Genomic DNA, 19,569 nt, shown 5'->3' with positions numbered 1-19,569 from the left:
TCCAAGCCCCTGGCAAGATTGAGAAGCAGTATCGTGGAGCTAGTTGAGCCTGGAGGGAGCAAATCCATGGGATGTTTCTGACCCCTCTCTTCCCCCACCATGTCCAGCCTTTGCAGAGCCTCACACATGATTTCATTGCCCAAATTAGGAATGTCTACCAGCGAGTGAGCACACATGATGCACCAAGTACTTTTCATAATTTTTTCCTGGAAAACCATGTATATTTACACCTTCCTATTAAAGGTATTAATTTGAACAAGGGGTTGATAGGTATTGGAATTTGTGAATTGGGTACAAATTAGAAATAATAGCAAGATAGCTATGTACAAATCACATATCTGGTAAAGGACTTTTATCCATACTCTCAAAACTCGGCAGTAAGAAAACAGACAACTCATGTGGTATTAACTAAACTTACTGTTGTAATCATTTCACACTATGTGTGTATCAAATCATCACATGGTACACTTTAACCTTTCAATATGTTTTATGTCATTTGTATCTCAAAGCTGGAATTTTAATTCTATTTTAAAAAATATTTATTTGTGGCTATGCTGGGTCTTCGTTGCTGTGAGCCGGCTTTCGCTAGTTGCGGTGAGCAGGGACGACTATTCGTTGCAGTGCTTGGACTTCTCATTGCAGTTTCTTCTCTTGTGGGAACGAGCTTCAGTGGTCGTGGCACACAGGCTCATTACTTGTCGTGTAAGGGCTTAGTTGCTCCGCACCATGTGGAATCTTCCTGGACCAGGGATGGAACCCACGTTCCCTTCATTGGCAGGTGGATTCTTATCCACTGAGCCACCAGGGAAGTCCGACAACCCTATTTTTAAAAGCAAAAGATTTGAATAGACACTTTACCAAGGAATATGTATACCGGCGGGCTTCCTGGGTGGCATGAGTAGTAAAGAATCCTCCTGCCAATGTAGGAGACATAGGAGACACGTGTTCCATCCCTGGGTTGAGACGATCCCCTGGAGAAGGAGATGACAACCAGCTCCAGGCTTCTTGCCTGGAGAATCCCATGGACAGAGGAGCCTGGCGGGCTACAGTCCATGGGGCCGCAAAGAGTGGGACACAGCTGAGTGACTGAACATACACATGTATACTGGCAGACCTCGCTTTATTGCACTTCATTTTATTGTACTTTGCAGATTGTGTTTACAAATTGAAGGTTTGTAGCAACCCTCTGTAAGGCAAGTCCATCGGTGCCATTTTTCCAGAAGCGTTTGTCTCCTTTGTATCTCTCCGTTACACGTTGAGGGCTTCTCCGGTGGCTCAGCTGGTAAAGAATCCACCTGTGATGCGGGAGGCCTGGGTTCAAGCCCGGGGTGGGGAAGATCCCCTGGAGAAGGGAACATCACATGTTGGTAGTTCTCACAATATTTCAAACCTTCAGCCAGCAAAAAGGTATCATTTGCTGAAGGTTCAGATGACGGTTAGCATTTTTTAGCAATAAAATATTTTTAAATTAAGGTATGTACATTAAAGACATAATGCTGTTGCACACTTAATAGACTTGGTATAGTATAAATATAATTGTCATATGTTCTTTATAACCAAAAAATTCACAGGACTCCCTTTATTGCAGTGACCTGGGACTGAACCCATACTATCTCTGAGGTGTGTCTCTATATGGTAAATAAGCATAGGAAAAGATGCTCAACATCATTAGTCATGAGGGAAATACAAGTTAAAACCACTATGAGATACTACCACACACCTATTTGAGTGGCTAAAATTAAACAAGACGGACAATACCAAGTGTTAACGAAGACTTGGAGGAACTAGAACTCTCCTGCACAGCTGGTTGGAATGCAGATGGTCCAACAACTTTGCAAAACAGCTTGGCATTTTCTTAAAAAGTGAAACAAGATTTTTTTTTAAAAATCATAATTGAACAAAAAAAGTTTTTAAAGTGAAACAACACATACCCCATGACCCAGCCATTCCACTCAAAAGCATTTACTCAAGAGAAATGGAAGTTTATATCCACACAAAGACATGTATGTGAATGTTCATAGCAACTTTATTTGCAATAAATAGTCCAAAGCTGGAAACAGCCCAAATGTATATCAACAGGCAATTAGCTAAACAAACTGTGGAACATCCATCCAATGGAATACTACTTGGCAATAAAAAGAATGACCATTAATATATGAAACAACATGGATAAATCTGAAACTAATGATGCTTAGTGAAAGAAGCCAGATAAAAAGAGTACATACCATACGTTTGTATTTACATAAATTCTGAAATATGCAAATTCATGCCTAGTGACAAAACAGATCAGTGGTTACTTGGGGCTGGGGAGGCAAGGAGGAACAGGAGGGCCTGATTACCAAGAAGAAGCTTTTGGGGCTATGGAAACATTTATCTTGATTGCAATAATGGCTTCACAGGTATATGTGTGTGAGAGTCATTAAACAGTACATTTTTAATATATGCAGTTCATTGCCAATTATACCTCAATAAAGCTGTTTTAAAAGAAGCAACAGAAGAAAGCAGCTACAGAGAAAGGGACCTGCCCATAGTTTGTCACAGAACATTGGTTTCATTATCTCCACTTGATTTCATCGTCTAGGAAATGTTGGCTTCTTGGTTTTGTTTTCTAAGCCATTGCTGAGTTTTTTGAGTGCTTGCCTTAAAATATTCAAACTTATGTTTTCTTACAGTTTTTTTTTTCTTCTGGATTTATGACATGGCATGTGCTGTGCTTGGTCACTCAGTCGTGTCCAACTCTTTGCAACCCCATACACTCTAGCCCACCAGGCTCCTCTGTCCATGGGGATTTTCCAGGCAAGAATACTGGAGTGGGTTGCCATGCCCTCCTCCAGGGGATCTTCCCAACCCAGGGATCGAACCCAGGTCTCCTGCATTGCAGGCGGATTCTTTACCATCTGAGCCACCAGGGAAGCCCAAGAATAGTGGAGTGGGTAGCCTCTCCCTTCTCCAGGGGATCTTTCTGACCTGGGAATTGAACTGGAGTGTCCTGCATAGCAGGCGGATTCTTTACCAGCTGAGCTACCAGGGAAGCCTGTGACGTGGCATGGGGGATCTTAGTTCCCTGACCAGGGATGGAACTCGCCCCCTGCAGTGGTAGCATGGATCCACTGGACCACAGGGAAGTCCCTTACATAGTATTTGATACAGACAAAAAGTATGCGGAACCTCACATGTGTTAGGAACTGAGCTATAATTGAATGTCCATGAACCCCACCCCACCCCACCCCCACCAGCTAGCCTGAGAACCAAGATATTACCTTCGCAAATTCCTGAGGTCCTTCCTTACCCCAGTCCCACTCCCCTCACAGGGACCGCCGTTTGAATTTTGTGCTTTTCTTCCCCTGATCTCCTAAGCGTCTGATCACGTGTGTGTGCTCAGTGGCTTCAGTCCTGTCCAACTCTTTTGTGACTCCATGGACCGTAGCCCGCCAGGCTCCTCTGTCCATGGGGTTCTCCAGGCAGTAATACTGGAGTGGGTTGCCATGCCCTCTTCCAGGGAATCTTCCCAACCAAGGGATCAAACTCACATCTCCTGCATTGCAGGTGGGTCCTTTAATAGATAGTTTAGTTTTGCTTATTTTTGCCAGCATGCTGTGTGTCATTTTATGCAATTTGCTGTTTTCACTTGACATTACATCTCTATGATTCATCTGTCTTGTTGGATTATGTGTATTACAATACTTCCAATTCTCCCTACACCCTGCAGGTCAATATAGGATATGGTCTGCCTAGGGAAAATACAGCCCAGCAAGCTCACCCAGTCCAGGGACCCAACTGCAGGGCCTCCTTGTCAGAATGTCACGTTCATTCCTTCACTCAAAAAGCCTTCTGAGTACCAAGCAGTGACTGGACATGCCACCGTGAACACAGCAGATGCCCTGCTGTCCTGAAGCACACATCTGGTTGTTACCTCTCACCCTGACCCTCACTTGACTCGGGGTATGGGCCAGCTACCCAAACACCCTGGGGTGACTTGCCTCTTCCACTTACCCACAGGATGGCTTAGAGAGGCTGATCTGACCCATCCCATTGGCTTCTGCCCAGGGAGGGCAATGTGACAGTAGCTGTCACAAGGACAAAGCCAGTTCTGACCCAGCAAGGCCACTTCCAGGAATTTATCCTATGGGGCACTTGAGTATGTACAGAGTGGCACTGGCTTAGGAGTATTTATTGCTGCATCATTTGTAGTATCACACTAATAGAAACAACTGAAATTTCCATCAATAGGATCTAACTATGGTTAATTCACATTAGTTATGGGAAACCCATACAGTGGAACATCATGAGCTATAAAAGAACAAAGGTGGAGGCACTGATCAAGGAAAGTTCTCCAGGACAGATTTTTTTTTTTTGGCCACAGCTTATGGGATCTTAGTTCCCAAACCCGGGATCAAATCTGGGCCCCAAGCAGTGAAAACACAGAGTTTTAACCACTGGACTGCCAGGGAATTCTCTCCAACTCTCCAGGACAGATTTTAAAGGGCAAGATATATTCCACTGTGTGGAAAGACTAATGCATGCTGAACTGCTTAAACATGCATGAGTACTTCCAGAGAGTTCATAAGTAACTGGGACCTGGATAAGAGACTTGTCATTGTTATCTAGTTTTTGTTTTTTTTTTTTAATTGTGGGACTTCCCTGGTGGTCCAGTGGTTAAGACTCAGCGGTCCCTGGTCTGGGGCAGGGGCAGCGGGGGCTGAGTTCCACAGGCCACCTGCTATGCTCCCCCACAAAAAAAAAAAAAAATCTATGTGCCATGGCCAAGGGTTATCTATTAAAAAACACTGATAAAATAACAATTTTGGTCTTTCAGTGCATATTCCCTGGCTTCTTGACCTTTCTTTGGCTGGCAGCCAGCCTTTGCTGGCAGCAAATATTTTATCAAAGGTCCCTGCTTTTCCCAGGCCCCCTGCTTTTGACACTTTACAGTCTGACCACCCCCCAACTGCTTTAGTGTGTTGGGGGACTGGCCAGCCACAAGGTGGCACTGTCTGCTGCCTGCTGCTCTCGGCTGAAAGTCCTCCCGGGGTACCTGGGCGTCAAAGGTTGGGGTCTGTGTCCACTGAGCGGAAGCTCACCTCCCCAACCCTGGCACTCCTCAATCCTGCACCTCTGCCAAGAAATCTGGAAAAATGGAAGTTAGGAATCATATTCCTGTCACCTCCTCCACCTGGCCCATCGAATGCCCCCTGAGTGGGTGCAGACAAACCTTCAGAACCTGGAAGGTGCCTCTTGCCTTCCTTTGGGTTTCAGGTCGAACACAGGAGCTCTGTCTCCGCTCCTGATCTGAGCCCCCATTTCAGTTGAGAAACCCTCCCTTGCCCCTAAGAGAGCAGTCAAACCTCTGCAGGAAGGTGGACAAGGGGACAATGTGACCAACACGAGATGGCTCAGGGTCCCCTGCCAGAAGCACTAGGGATGGGGCTGCCATCTGCCCACCCACTCAGCACTTCATTCATTTATCAAATATTTACCAAGGGCCCACAGTTGCAGAGTTCTCATCCAGCACTTGAACATCAGAAGGAAGGCGACAGGGCCAAACTGACCTTGGACCTTTGCTCAGGCTCCTCCCCCAGCCCCAGACCTCCCCGCCCTCTGTAACCTTGGTCCTGCCTCACCTACCCAAAGACTCTGCTCAAGGGCAGCCTGGTTAGTGTCTGGGACCACTCGGGGCTCCCTGGCCTGGGGGTACAGCACTAAGAGGGACACATGGGAGAATGACCATGGAAAGCCCAAAGTCGGCAACAGGTGGATGGATGTGCCCTCGAGATGCAGGCTCCAGCAAGGAGGACAGCTGCCCTCACTGGGGGCTGGCCCACATCGGGGTAGGGAATCCCTCTGGGAGCCCAGGAACTCTTGTTAAATGGACACAGGCTAATTGTCCCAGAGCCTAGCTTGATGAGCACGCCCGTGTTTAGTAATCCCAGCCTGACAGAGCAGACAGCAGGTGGGAGGCAGCCCCAGGCCTGGGCGCGGGATGCAGGTCGCGACAAGCTGTCTCCACAGGCTGCAGCCTCCCTGGGGCTGGGTAGAGCAGCCCTGGGCTGGCCCCTTCTGGGCCCTTCCACAGGCTACCTGTCGGGCCCCCACCTGGGACAGGGGTCCTCTAGATGAATCCGTTGTTCGGGGCCTCCCCCCGCCCCATCAGCATAACTCCTGGGCCACAAAGGAGACCTCACACTGCAAGGCAGGGCGGGGGGGGGGGGGGGGGGGGGCGGCGCTCATCCTGAGCAGGGGAGCCCAGGAAGACACAGCGACCCTGAGCTCTCACGAGGGGCCGAGGCCTCCCCTTCACCTCTGCCTGGCTCCCCATGAGAAAGGCACCAGAACACTGGTGGCCCCCCTTCCATGTTTCATCCACAGCCCCTGGTGCCAAGAAAGATGTGCTGGAGGGAGATGTGGTGGGAAATGAGGCAGTGGGCTCAGCGTCCCCTGACCCAGAGGGACCAGTGGAATAAAATCAAACCAGCTTTAATGCCAATATAGTCTCTCTTTTAAATACCACGTTCCCCAGGATGGAGCGCAGGGGCAGGCTCTTGGCAGGATGAGTGGAAAGGAAAAGTGGAACAAAATGGAATGGATAGCCCCGGGCTGCCCCCAAACTGCTCAGGGCCCTGCCACAGCGCTCTGGGGACCAGCTGCCCGCTTGGGAGGAGGATATGACAGCAGCTTCTTCTGGTCCAGTTATTGCGGAGGTATGGGCTGCGGGCCCCTCCCTTCCCCAGCCCCCAGACTCTTCTCAGGATTTCTGCCCTTTCAGACCAGCAGAACCAGGGCCTGAGCTCCTCTGATCTCGGAGGGGCCCCCTGCCTGAAAGAATTGCTGTGTGGGGCAGGCGGGGGTGCCCCTGGCCAAGCCAGCTAGGTGACTTGCTCAGTAACTGCTCTGGTGGCCTGTGAGAATGTAGAGGTTGCTGTGAGCCCCGGGCTTGTCGGTGGGAATGCTCTCAAGGATGATGTCTCTGGAGGGGAGGGAGAATGGAGGTGAGCAAGGTGGGAAGGCACATGGCACCACCAGCTGTGTGTGTGGGGGGTGACTGATGGGGAGGCCGGGCACCATGTCCTACCTGTGGGCACCGAGCACTCGGAAGATTCTCGTCTCATCTGTGATCTCCTGGGTCACCTGGGAAGAAATGGGGCGCTGAGGCCACACCAGCGCATCCTCTCCTAGAAGGTGGGAAGGCCTAGGTTCCCGAGTCCCCCTCACCTCATTGGTGTCCAGGCTGCGGCCCTGCATCCCATGGCTCCAGAAGGCCAGCACGCTGTCCTGCAGGCACACTGGGAAGGGCCAGGCCACCATCAGCCCCCTGCCTGCCCGGGGGCCACTGGTTCCCCCAGCTACACCCCGGGCCCAAGACTGGGTCGCAGACCAGACTGCAGGTGGCCAGGATGGCTCTCAAGAGGGGCTGGGGGACCTGCCTCCTTGTTCTGCTGCCAGCCCCGAGCCCCAGGGCCACATCATGTGCTCCAGGCTGGCATCTTCTGCACCCATCCCCACCCCCCAGCGTCCGGTTCACTCACCCACAGTCTCAATGGGGAAGTCAAAGGTCAGCACGGGCGCCAGCGTGGCTGTGGGCTCGCCCAGCAGGTTGACGATCCTCACGCAGCCTGCACAGTGGCGGGGTGAGGGGTGCTGATGGGTGGGGGGGCTCCCTCACCACCCCCTCCAACACCCTGGCCCTGATCCCAGGAATACTCACGGTCAAAGCAGACCAGGACCGTGTCCCTGTCCACCTGGATCACCTGCTGGGCTGAGCCTGGGAACCCCTCTGCAGTTAGAGAAGGGAGACACGGCCTGGCTGAGCCACCAGCCCCGCTCTGGCCCCAAGAGGATGACATGGGGCGGGGGGTGGGTTGTTAGGCAGCCTTCACCACAAGAGCATCCACAAGAGCGGGGGGCATCATGGAGCCGGAACTCACTGCACAGCTGGGGAACTGAGGCTTGGTGCCAGAGTGACCCATCCGTAGGCTCACAGGGAGCCGGGCTGAACCCCAGGGAGCCACGGGAGAGCAGGGACCCGAGAGTCAGGGGAGCCAGGCTTCAAGACTCAGTCACTATGTGACCTCGGATCTCTGAGCTTCAGGTTCCTTAACTGTAACCCAGGCATGCCTACCTTGCAGGGCCATTGTGAGAATCAAGAGTGAAATCTCATGAGACCCCTGGCTGGGAGTTTGGGCACCATATGGTCCAGGGTGCCTTCCCCTTCCTTCACCCACCGCCATTCCCCTCACTCCCTGAGCTGCCTCAGCACCCAGGATCCTGCTTCCTTGCTCAGAATGAAGGCCTCTGGGTCCTGCCTTCCCCAGCTTGGCTGTCCCTGCAGCCCCCACGGGGTCGTCAGGTCGTCTTAGCTGCTGAGCCCTTTGGTCTAGTGACATCTTCTATGGGTAGACCCGGCTGATGGGAAGCTGGGAGCTTCAGGGTCCCCAAGGTCTCCGTGGAGCTGTAAACCGTGGGGTACTCTCTATGTATACAAATCACGTGCGCGCACACACACTCATTCACACAGAGCCTGGCCCTCCAGCTCACCGGGTGGGATGAGGATGTCCGGTGTCAGGCCAGGCTCCAGCGGTAGGACGTGGAACAGGACGCGGCAGCCGGGCCCCTCAGGGCCCTCGGCCCCCACACACACCTGCGGTAGCTCCTTCCCGTCCAGTACCAGCGGCTCCAGCATCCCTGCTGGGCTGGGCAAGGGGCTGGAGAAGTTCTGGGGGCAGCAGCGGCGCTCAGGTCTTCATTTCCTCCCCCAGACCCCGCTGCCGCCCGCCTGGGGGGGGTCCCCCCACCGGCCCCGCACCTTCAGCAGCAGGAACTTCTGCAACGGCTCGTACCACTGCAACAGGAGCAGGCTGGCGGGGAGCGCGGCCAGCAGGAAGGTGCTGCCCGTGTGGGGGTTCCGCACTGCGGGAGAGGCGGCGGTGGGCCCAGGGGCTGTTCCCGCCTGTGCCCAGCTAGCCCCGCCCCACCCCGCCCCCTACCCCGCCCCCACCTCGTCCCGCCGGCCCCCCCAGCTCTTACCCACACGACACTGCAGGCAGCCTTTGGTGTCAGGAATCTTGTTGGACAGGGCAAATCGCCTGGGGGGACAGCAACCAGGGCAGGTGTCCCCGGCGCCATCCTGGGCAAGGCCCGCCCCCCCGCAGAGCCCTAAGGATGGGTTTTAACACCTTCCCTGCCTCACAGGTGGCAGACTGAGACTCTGAAGGCCAAGCCACTTGCTGGAGTAACTGAGAAGCGGACGTTGATGCTGGGCCTGTGGCTCCAGCATCCAACTTGACAGCCTGGAGCCCGTACATCCAGACCAGGGGTTTGGCTCACAGAGTTACCTCTAACCGTGACTGGGGGGCAAGGCACTTCATTTCTCCGTGCCTCAGCTGATTCCTCTGCAGACGGGGGCTGGGGGTGGGAGTGGGGTGGGGGTGTGTGTGACCATGGAACCCACCTTGCAGGATCACAGTGAGGTTTGTATGAGTTAACTCAGCAGAGGGCTTGCAGCAGAGCCCGCCACAGCAGGTGCCCTCACAGAAGGCTAGCTTTTCTCATCCCCTATTAATACTTTCCCACCTATTTTCAGTCATTGAAAATCCTTTTTAAGGAAAGGAAGGATGCAAATGTTGTTGCTTAGTTGCTAAGTCATGTCCAACTCTTTTGTGACCCCATGGACTATATAGCTGGTCAGGCTTCTCTGTCCATGGAATTTCCCAGGTAAGAATAATGGAGTGGGTTGCCACTTCCTCCTCCAAGGGATCTTGCCAACCCAGGGATCGAACCCGAATCTCCTGCATTGGCAGGCGGGTTCTTTACCACTAAGCCATTCAGAAAGCCCAAAATGAAGAAATGAATGAAGAAATGAGGGTGTGGAAGGGCTGGGAGCTGATTCAGGCTCCAGCTCCTCCTTCAGCCAGAGCACTTGGGGCCAGTTCCCACCCCCCATGCCACATGTCACAGGTGGGCAAGCTGGCCAGAGAAGATGGAGACTCGCAAGAAAATAGCAATCGCCCTGCCCTCCTGTTTCTGCTGAAGCTATTCCCCGGGGTGGCCAATGGGTGGCGTCCTTTGGTGCTGACGGAGAAGCAAGGTCCTTGCTCTGGTCACTTGCTGTCCCCCAAGCCCTCAGGGGACATTCCGAACCCGTTTCTTGCTCTGAGGAACAGGGCAACATGCCAGCAGCCCACCCACCTCTCCCTGTGATCCAGGGCCTGTCTGCACCCTCTGCTGGGACGTGGGCCCCGCCGAGGAAGCCAGCCCTTCTCTCTCCCTGCCTTCGCTCCTCTCTCCCCTGTTCCTTCCACTCTCTTCCCAGTTGGCCTTCAGATGGGACAGAGGCAGATTTCTTTTTTTGTTTTTTTCTCCAACAATTCCAGATCTCCTCTGTGACTTCCCGAACACACACCCACAGCTGCCTGTGACTCGGGGCTGTATTGGGCCTGTTTCCTGCAGGTCCTGGGCCAAAGCAGAGGTTGGCCTGGGACTGAGCTTGGGAAGCCCTGAGGCCACTGGGTTCCCAACGTGGTCCTCGAGCAAGCCTGCTGCACGAAGGGCCTGGGACCCTCAGCTCCCCGGTGGATGCAGTCACGGCCCAGCCTCCCCCACCCTCCCCACTGGCTTCCACCACCCATCTGGTCATGGCGATGTCTAAGCCCACAGCCCACCTGCCCGCTCAGATCTCAGGGCCACCCCCCACTCCCCGACAAGAGCTGAGGCCTGTCTAGTACATTTCAAACTCCACGTGACACCATTGAATTCTGCTCCACCCGCAGCTGATGACAGTTCCATCCTTCCGTTGCCAAGGCCAAAACCCTGGAGTCATCCTTGACTCCTCTCTTTCTCTCCCATCCACCAACTGTCAGGAAATCCTGTTGGTCTGGCTTTGAAAATAAAACTGGAATCTAACTGCCTCTGTCCTTCACCGCTACCCTGGCCCAAGGTGCCATCGCGTCCCACCAGCCCCCTGACAGGCCTCTGCTTCCGGCTGCATCTCCTCCAGCCTCCTCCCAGCGCAGCAGCCAGACTGACCTGTGAGAACCTCTGCCAGGGCACACTCAGTCAGGGGTAAAGGCCTCTCTGTGGCGACAGGGCCCTCGGAGGCCAGCCCCTTCTCACTCCCTCCACGTGGACCCCCTGATTCCTTGCTGTTCCTCATACAAGCAGGCCTGGCCCCTGGGCTCCAGCCCCTACCCCCCACCCCCCCAGATATTCTCAGGACTCACCCCGTCACCCCCTCCAAGTCTTTGCTCAAACAGCACCCTCTCAGGGACGTCCTTCCTGACCACCCTGATGAACATCGCCTCCTGACCCTCCTCCACGTCACCACTGCACTGACTCCTTCCTCATGTCCATTGTTGTCTGTCCCTCTTGACAGAGTCTGAGAGTACAAGGGTCTCTAGTTCCCAGGAGGTTCTCATGCCCAGGAGACTGCCTGGCACATACCAGGTGCTGGACGACTGAATGAGGGCCTCTACCACCCGTGGACAGAGGAGCCCGGCAGGCTCCAGCCCAGAGGGGCGCACAGAGTCGGAAATGACTGAAGAGACTTAGCACGCACACACCACCTCATAAGCACACCTCAGTCTGCTCACTGGGGGTCTCCCAGTCCTTCCCTTCCCCTCACACGCACTCTCATTAGTCCCCAAATCCTGTCAACCCTACTTCCTAAATACTGCTCGGGTCCGTCCAGTTCCCACTGCCCTCCCTCGTCTCAGATCACTACACTGGCCTCCTTTCCAGGCCCTCTCATCGGTCTCCCGCTCCGTTCATCCTTCCTGCTGTCACCACAGCCGTTGGCAGACGCTCCTGTGTCCATCTGCCCAGACGTGCCCCTCTCTCCCTCCCCAGCGCCAGGAGAGGGCACGTGACCAGGCCTGCCTGGCCCCTGGCTCCTCATCTCGTGGCCGCAGTGACCAGCCCGGAAGTGGGCACAGCCCTCAGCTAGGCCCGTGAGAATTGGCCCCAGCCTGTGGGGGGAATTACTTGGAAACAGAGGTTCCAGTTCCACGGGTTTATTAGCTAGTGGAACACTGGGTGGATCTGCAGGTAGCTGTCACCGGACAGGAAAGCCTACTTGAGGATGTCGGTGACAGGAGGAAAACAGAGCCAGGAGGTGCAGGAGACGCCTACGGGAGCCACCGCAGCCTGGGTCCAGCGGGGCCTGCAGCTGACCCTGCTTCCGTCAGTGCTGTATGTCAGTCCTTGGTCGCTCAGTCCTGTCCGACTCTTTGTGGCCCCATGGACGGTAGCCCGCCAGGCTCCTATGTCCGTGGGATTCTCCAGGCAAGAATACTTTAGTGGGTTGCATTTCCTTCTCCAGGGGATCTTCCCAACTCAGGGATCGAAACTGGGTCTCTGAATAGCGGATGGTTTCTTTACTGTTGTGAGCCACCAGGGAAGCACCAGACCCCACGCCTACCCGAGGCATTAAATTCCCCTTTGTGCTGAAGCCAGTGAGTGAAATCACCCGCAACAGGAAGAGTCCCGACTAACATACAGAGGGATCCTACTCAGATGCTCCTGGTACCACTGCCAGTTGGACAAAGCCCAGATCCCAGCCTGGCATCAAGGGCAGGGCTCTACCACCTGGACGACTTCCCGTTGGGCTGCCCCCCTTCCCCACTCAGGCCAAACACCTTCTACCTCCCCAGATCGCCTAGGAGAATTCACACGTACTCCTCCCTCGCTGGAAGGCTGTTCTCTAACGCATCTGCCTGGAAGACCCCCACATGCTGTCAACTCCCACAAGCTCGCCTGGCCTCTCTGAGGCCTCCCCGCCCCTCCCAGCTCTGGCTCACCTCAGTCCCTAGAGCTGAGTGTTAAGGACTCATGGGACTTGTTGTCCCCAAGCCCAGCCTAAGAACTGCCATTTCCCAGTGCTCAGGAGACATTTGCCCCACAGCCTACCCACCTCGACGTCAAGGGCTCACCTGACATTCACATCCACTGTCTCCTTCCCTCCCAACAGGCCTGGGGGCAGCGGGAGGGGAGGCTACCAGCTGGATGGACCAACGAGGAAACTGGGCCTCAGAGAGAGGCCAAGTGACATGACTAAGATCCCAACGGTCTCAGGACCAGGAAAGGCCATGTTCCAGCCTTGGCTCTGTCCCTCTGTCTCCCCGGGTGGTCCCATCCCGCAGGGCCGGGTTCCCCCAGGGTCGCTGACCTGGGGATGATACGCTGGGTGAGGCGGTTGGTGGGGATGGAGAGGGGGACCTGCTGCTGTAGCCGCCGCTGCTCAAACAGGCCTGGGAGGTCGTGGGCCCAGATGTGTGTGGATTTCCCTGCGGAGGGAGGTGGAAGGGAGTAGGGATCAGAGCTGGTGGGCAGAGTGCTGGCCCCGCCCCTGCCCGCCGGGCCCCCCCACCCCCCAGGTACCTGAGAGGGACAGTAGCACGTTGTTCACGCAGTAGAGCCAGGCGCAGCGGTGCGAAATCAGCTGGAGGCCACAGAGCGACAGGTGGACAGCGGTCAGCCCCCCAGGCTCCCCCGGCCCCCAGCCCTCCCCTGCCTGCCGGGCCTCACCTTCTCCAGTGTATCCTCATGCAGTTCATGCAGGTTGAGGGTATAGATACCTTCCTCGGCTCCCACCACCAGGAACTGGTCTGCAGGTTGGGGTATGGGGTCAGAGGTCAGCCACATCCCCTGGCCCAAGCCAGGGATTCCCAGTCTCCTTCTTCCTCCCTATCCCTGCCTACCCCGGGTGACAGGGTGAATCCAGGTGATAGCAGCATGGATCCGCAGGGGGCAACCATTGAAGACCTTGGAGAAGCAGGCGCCCATCTGGAGAGGAGGCAGGAGGCTGATGAGGAAGTTAAGGGGCGGCGGGGGCGGTGGGGGGGCAGTCAACAGCTGGTAGGACAGCAGGCGGCCAGGAGGCGGAGCTATGAGACAAACACTTACGTGCACCTTGGGGGTCGGGGGGAGCCCATGGCAAGATGACCTCTGGGAGGGAGGAAAGGAGTCAGGGTCTTACCCTCGGACTCCCATTTCCCCCACCCCGCTTCAGCACCCCCTCACCTCAGGATCTTCCCGGTGCTTCATGGTGGCCCAGGCGGTGGGGAGCAGGGGAGGACTGGCAGGGCCTGGGTGCGGTAGGGGTGGAGTTCCTGCAGGCATAGGGTGGCTGTGAATTCCAGTCCCAGACCACCCCTGGGCCAGCCTCCTGCTCCCCCACATCTGGGCTTACCTGGGAGACTGGGTTGAAGGTCCTTGGTTGGAGGCTCAGTGGGAGATGACCCCAAGAACGGGGCCCTCTTGATGGTTCCTATGGTGTCATCTGGGGAGTCCAGCTCCTGGCAAGAGGGTCAGGGGACCCAGCCTGCTGTTAGCAAGTGACCCTGTAACCTACTCTCAGCCAGCAGCACCCCCATCCCCAGCTCCCCTCCACTCTGAACCTGGAGTTCCAAGGCTGGCCGGATGGTCAGGCTCCTGTTGGGGACAGATTGGAGGGAGACGAGATGTGAGGTGTAATGGGGTCATGAGCCCGGTCCCCACACCTCCCCGGGCTGCGGGCCCTCACCTTTCCTCCAGGGCCTCCTGGACTGACTGCAGCAGGCTCCTGGGCAGGGATGGGGAGGGGTCAGAGGTCAGCCTGCCCTCCTGCTCCTGCCCCCCTGCAGCTTCCTTCCCCCTCACTCACCCGCTCAGCTCTTCCTTCCCCAGCAGCGTCCACTCCTCTTCCCACTGTGGAGAAACCAAGTCAGAAAGGCCGGGAGGGAGGCAGAGAGACAGACAGGCAACGTGAGAGGGTGCTAGAGAGATGGGGGAAGAGAGAGAGAAGGCAGACAGACAGACGGACAGATGGAAAGTGAGATGATAACAGGCCAGAGAATTGGGAGAGAGACAAGAGACAAAGAAACTGTGAAAGAGGGACAAGCACAAAGAGTGAGATAGAAGGAGACTGTGAGAGAGACAGGCGCGGAGAGACTGAGATTGTGGGGGTGAAGAGAGATGCTGATAACAAGAGACAGCGAGAGAGCAGAGACGGTGAGTCAGACAGCCCAGCAGTCACAGCGACTGAGGCAGAGGAACGTGCTGAAGGAGGTGGCAGGGCGAGGGGGGGTGGTCCTCCAACGAGTGACAGGCCCACGTGTGTTTTTTGGCCATGCTGCATGGAGCACATGGGATCTTAGTTCCCCAATCAGGGATAGAACCCGCACCCCCTGCAGCAGAAGCATGGAGGCCTAATCACTGGACCGCCAGGGAAGTCCCAGGCCCACATCTTAGAAAGGCATGATCGCTCTCTGCCACTCTCCACCAACTGTCCCAAACAACCTGCCCCAGGAAGGATACCCCAGCCCTCCCGGTCCCTGCACGGACAGGCCTGTTAGAACGGCTCTCCCAGGCCTAAGGGCCAGACTGCTGCGGTGTCAAGGCTCCTGGATTTGAGATGCATGGCTGCCCGCATAGCTCCCTAGCCCTGCCCCAAGGACCACCCAGCCACACAGCCAGCCCCTCACCGGCTCATTCAGTGGGTCTGTTTCCTTCCTGCGTGGGGCGCCGAATTTCACCTGGTGAACTGGGGGCCCAGATCCAGGGGTTAGGGGACCAGAGACTCAGGACTGATCCCTAAACTCATACCAACTCCACACACAGCCCCCCAGCAACTCCACACAGATAGCCCTCTGCCAATTCTCCTAACTCTATACATTGAGCCCCCCACAAGGCAAACACAAAGCCCCCCACCAAGTCCACACTCAGCCCTCCATCACCAAATCTACATACATAGCCCCCCAATCCACACAGCCCCCCACCAAATCCATATACACAGCCCCCCAATCCACCCACAGCTCCCCCTCCCAAAAACAGACTCACACTGGATCTCCGAGGGGGTCCTCTCGGCTGGGCCATGCTGCCCCCGGGAGTGAATGGTGTCCGGAAATATGTCATAAGTCTACAAGAGAACACACACGGTGGACTCACGCCCACACTCAACTCCTACTAGGTATTCCTTGAGGTGCTTTATACACACTGACGTGTTTGTATTCACAATAACGCTCTGAGATTACAGAGATTAAATGGACCTTCCTTTCACAGGTGAGAAAACCAGCACAGAGAAGCAAGGAACTTGCCAAAGATCACAGAGAAAACAGGTGGCTTAAGTTAAGGATCTTCAGTTAAGGACCTTCAGTTAAGGTGGCCCTTAAACTTCACAGGACCAAGGGCAAGCACCTATTGGAGTGGGCGAAAAGGAGGCAAACCAGCTCAGGGACGATTCCTAAAGGGTAGGCTCAAGCAGACCAAAGCTCCCTGTGCTGCAAACAGACAAGCTGAAGGGATGTGACTGTATCACCTCTGTATTCCTCACCCGCAGACCAGGCCAAGACCCAGTCCCCAGGGGCTCTCACCTACCTCCAGGTCACAGTCTTCTGGAGAGGGGGTTCCCAGGTGGGGATCGTTGGCCTTGTCCAACAGCTGTGTGAGGAGAGCCCGAGGCAGCTGCTGGGTCGTGAAGGGGTGCTGGAGGATGGAGGGGGGCGCAGCTTGGTCCCTGGCCTCCGGTCCCTGCTTCTGAGCATCAGGACCCCTGCTCCACCCTCCTGCCTCCCACCTGCAGAAGCTTCTCTGCCGTCGGTCTCTTCTTGGGATTCTTGGTCAAGGCAAGCTTGAGAAAGTGATGGAAATTCTGGGTCCTAGTGGGTACAAGAGTCCCCCCAATCCCAGCCCAGGTTAGCCCTCAGCAGAGCATCCTGCCCCCACCCCAGAGGATTCTGCTGAGCCTGCCCAGGAAGGAGCCAGCTTGAGGCCGCGGGCAGCTGGCCTGAGCAACACTGCTGTTGCGACATGGCAGTGCGTCCATCATCAGCCATCTGCCTTTCTTCCTTGTCCACACAGGTCCCCGGCGCGGAGGCAGGGCCCAGGCCCCACTCCTGCAGACGGTCTGTGGAGGCCCAGGATGGGCAGACCCTCAAGGCTGCACAAGGAGCCGGCAGACAGCTCCTCCACCCGCATTGGGCTGGACTGAAAGGGGGGCCCCAGCAGGGGATGTGGCCCTTACCAGCGAGTCTTGTCTCTCAGCTTTGGCGGCTGGAAGCTGCTCTTCGACATGAGCATCAAGGCCCTGGGGAGACCACAGGTCAGAGGTCAAGGGTTACAGGGCTCTTGGGCCAGGCCAGGGGCAAGTGTTCTGCTGACCTCATGGGATGCAGGTGGAAGAGAGGCGGCTGCAGCTCGCCCAGCTCGATGGCGGTGATGCCCAGGGCCCAGACGTCACACAGCTCATTGTAGCCACCTTTGCGCTCCACGGCGGCCACCTCTGGGGCCATCCTGGAGGCAAGCTCACATATGAGATGGCCAGGGGCCTCCACTCATGGCCCCCACCCCCTCAGCCAGAGGCGCAGCCTCACCAGTATGGAGTCCCAATGAAAGACCTCCTCTTGGCCACAGACGCTGTCAGCTCGCCTGACACCCCGAAGTCAGCTGCAGGGAGAAAAGCCGCTCTCACCCCACCTCAGGCTGCCACTCCCCACCCACGGCCAGGGCACAGGCTCAGGATGCACCTGGCGGGGCTCCGACAGCAGGTGGCCCAGGCTCAGCCACAGCGGCCAAAGGCACGAGGCAAGGCCAGGTTCCCTCCTGGGAGGGGTCGACCACCTTCTAGCCCTGACCCAGTGCCCGGTCCCGGGTTAGACTCCATATAGACCCAACCACATCCAACTTTCCAGCAGGAAGGGAGAACGGTGCCACATTCTAAATGGGGAACCAAGGCTCAAGTGGTAAAACGACTTGCCCGAGGACAAGCAGGCTCCCAGACTCCAGAAGCTCCCACAGAACCCTCGCCCTGATGGTGTCCCCAGGGTACTGACCCAGCTTGACATCTCCCTGGAGGGTGAGGAGAAGGTTGGCTCCCTGTGGGAATGGAGAAGAGAGAGTCCCGTCTGGTGCCCCCGAGAGTCCCCTCCTCCCGCCCACGATGCGCTTGGCCAGACCCCTACCTTGATGTCTCTGTGGATCTTCCCCTGAGAGTGCAAGTGATGCAGCCCCTGCGGACAGAGGAGCCTCTGAGAGCAGCTGCCCCGTGTACCTCCCCTCTCCTGACCCCCCAGGCCTGGGGCCCCCCACCCAAGCAGCTTCCTCCACCCCTCTCCCCAAACAGGAAGTGACTGAGCCAAAAGGGAAATGGGCTGCTTCCGGCAATAGGGCTGGGGCCCCTTCCCCCCCAGGACCCACAGCCCCTCAGGCAGCTCAGCCTGAGGGACTCCACCCACCCCACCCCACCCCACCCCAACACACACAGGGGCCTGCTGGGCTGCCTGCCCTGCTCCTGGGGACGAGGGTGTGAGCAGTCCTATGGGCCCAGCTACCTTCAGTGCCTCCCGACAGACATAGGCAATCTGCCGCTCCTCCAGGGGCCCGGTGGCTGCAATGGAAGGGGTAAGGGCTGGCTTGGGAGTCTGGGGGTGATACGCTGACCCACCCAGGCTCCACCCTGTGTAGGGGAAGCAGCAGGCACTGCTGGCAAAAGGGGAGTTGGCCACATCCCCTCCCGACATAGGGTAGGATATACAGCCCAGAGAAGGACAGCATTTTTCTCAAGGTCACACAGCCAGTGAAACGTGGAGAGGGGCCCAAGTGCAGGGCCTCAGTGCTCTCCTCCTGCCCTATGTTGGGGTAGGGGGATGGGAAGAAGGCTGTGGCCCTCTGGGGCCTGGAGTCCTAGCCCTCACCGTGGTAAATCTCCTGCAGGGACCCCCCTCCGCAGAACTCCATGCAGATCCACAAGCGGTCATTCCTGGGGTGACACAGAGCTGGGGTGGGCACATGGCAGGGCCACATGGGGGCTGCCTGGGGGCGGGCAAGGGGATGAAGCAGCCTCACCTGAGGTAGCTGCCAATGTAGGCCACCACGTTGGGGTGGCGGCACTCACGCAGGATGGTGATTTCCTGCTGAAGGGAGCTGATGTCCTCCCCTGGGAAACACAAGGCATCATCAAGGGGGCCGCCTTAACTCAGTGCCCCTATCTGCAAAATGGGCACAGAGTGCCTCCTCTCTTCAGGCCAGACAGGTGCCAGCCGACAGTACCTCCTGGGGCCTGCCTCTCAGGGGGACCTTGGAAATGTCAACTCTCCGCCCCTCACACCGCGCCCGCCCGCGACGCGCTCTGCCCTCCCTCCAGCGCTGAGGCCCTGGCTCCCGGCCCTCACCTGGGTCTAGCTTGACTATTTTGACCGCGGCCAGTTCGGACGTGACCGTGTCGCGGGCCTGCAGGGGCGGAGGGTTGAGGAGGGATGAGGAGGGGGTGAGGAGGGATGAGGAGGAGGCGGGGCCGGGGGCCAGCTCCCGCAGCAAGACGCAGAGCGCGTATCCCCGCTCTCGGCTCTCCGCTCTCCCGCCCGGCCCGCCGCCCGGCGCACCTTGTAGACGTCGCCATAGGTCCCGGCCCCCACGCGCTGCAGCAGCTCGAAGCGGTCCCGTGGATCCTGCAGCGACACGTTCTGCAGCAGCGCCATGGCCCGGCGCCGGGCAGGCGCGAGCTGCGGAGCCGGCGCGGGGCGGCGCGGGGCGGGGCGGGGCGGGGTGGGACGGGCGGGGCGGGGTAGTACCGCCGGGGCGGGCGCCGGTGGCTCCGAGGCCGCG

At 56.9% G+C, this 19,569-nt stretch overlaps 1 protein-coding gene across 4 annotated transcripts; it reads right to left on the bottom strand.

Moving 5' to 3' along the window:
* Window positions 1-1,104: 1,104 nt before the first annotated feature.
* On the bottom strand, window positions 1,105-19,486 carry MAP4K2 (mitogen-activated protein kinase kinase kinase kinase 2). 4 transcript variants are annotated; one of them, XR_009696491.1, is made up of 34 exons: window positions 19,347-19,486; window positions 19,137-19,194; window positions 18,811-18,901; window positions 18,660-18,724; window positions 18,297-18,352; window positions 17,928-17,975; window positions 17,799-17,841; window positions 17,340-17,412; window positions 17,128-17,259; window positions 16,991-17,053; window positions 16,544-16,625; window positions 16,345-16,452; window positions 15,808-15,886; window positions 15,453-15,511; window positions 14,633-14,676; window positions 14,513-14,551; window positions 14,388-14,421; window positions 14,180-14,285; window positions 14,011-14,099; window positions 13,894-13,935; window positions 13,689-13,773; window positions 13,516-13,595; window positions 13,369-13,429; window positions 13,157-13,274; window positions 9,022-9,080; window positions 8,801-8,904; window positions 8,533-8,710; window positions 7,703-7,771; window positions 7,524-7,610; window positions 7,210-7,280; window positions 7,070-7,125; window positions 2,226-2,270; window positions 1,759-1,854; window positions 1,105-1,342 (listed from the first exon to the last, which is right to left on the bottom strand). XR_009696491.1 is itself a non-coding variant. In XM_061164282.1 (33 exons), exons 1-33 carry the CDS (start codon window positions 19,440-19,442, stop codon window positions 1,318-1,320), a joined length of 2,445 nt encoding a protein of 814 aa, XP_061020265.1. In that variant the 5' UTR covers window positions 19,443-19,486; the 3' UTR covers window positions 1,106-1,317. The 4 variants fall into 4 exon arrangements, 3 of the variants coding, with proteins under 3 accessions (XP_061020265.1, XP_061020257.1, XP_061020248.1); XM_061164282.1 differs by lacking the exon at window positions 1,759-1,854 and having other exon boundaries at window positions 1,106-1,342; XM_061164274.1 differs by lacking the exons at window positions 1,105-1,342; window positions 1,759-1,854 and having other exon boundaries at window positions 2,009-2,270.
* Between the last annotated feature and the right edge of the window lie 83 nt (window positions 19,487-19,569).

This window comes from Dama dama, chromosome 2 (assembly GCF_033118175.1).
Source record: "Dama dama isolate Ldn47 chromosome 2, ASM3311817v1, whole genome shotgun sequence".
NCBI classification, from domain to species: domain Eukaryota; kingdom Metazoa; phylum Chordata; class Mammalia; order Artiodactyla; family Cervidae; genus Dama; species Dama dama.
Note: the sequence above shows the minus strand (reverse complement) of the source record. Positions and strands in the feature narration are given on the sequence as shown.

Excerpts from the sequence above, each read along its gene's own strand:
- MAP4K2 (XM_061164265.1), bottom strand. The coding sequence starts at position 19,442 with ATGGCGCTGCTGCAGAACGTGTCGCTGCAGGATCCACGGGACCGCTTC. Across the intron at positions 17,842-17,927 it reads AGATCCACAGAGACATCAAG|GGAGCCAACCTTCTCCTCAC; the intron begins GTAGGGGTCTGG and ends CCATTCCCACAG. Across the intron at positions 14,100-14,179 it reads CCTTCAACCCAGTCTCCCAG|GAACTCCACCCCTACCGCAC; the intron begins GTAAGCCCAGAT and ends CTATGCCTGCAG.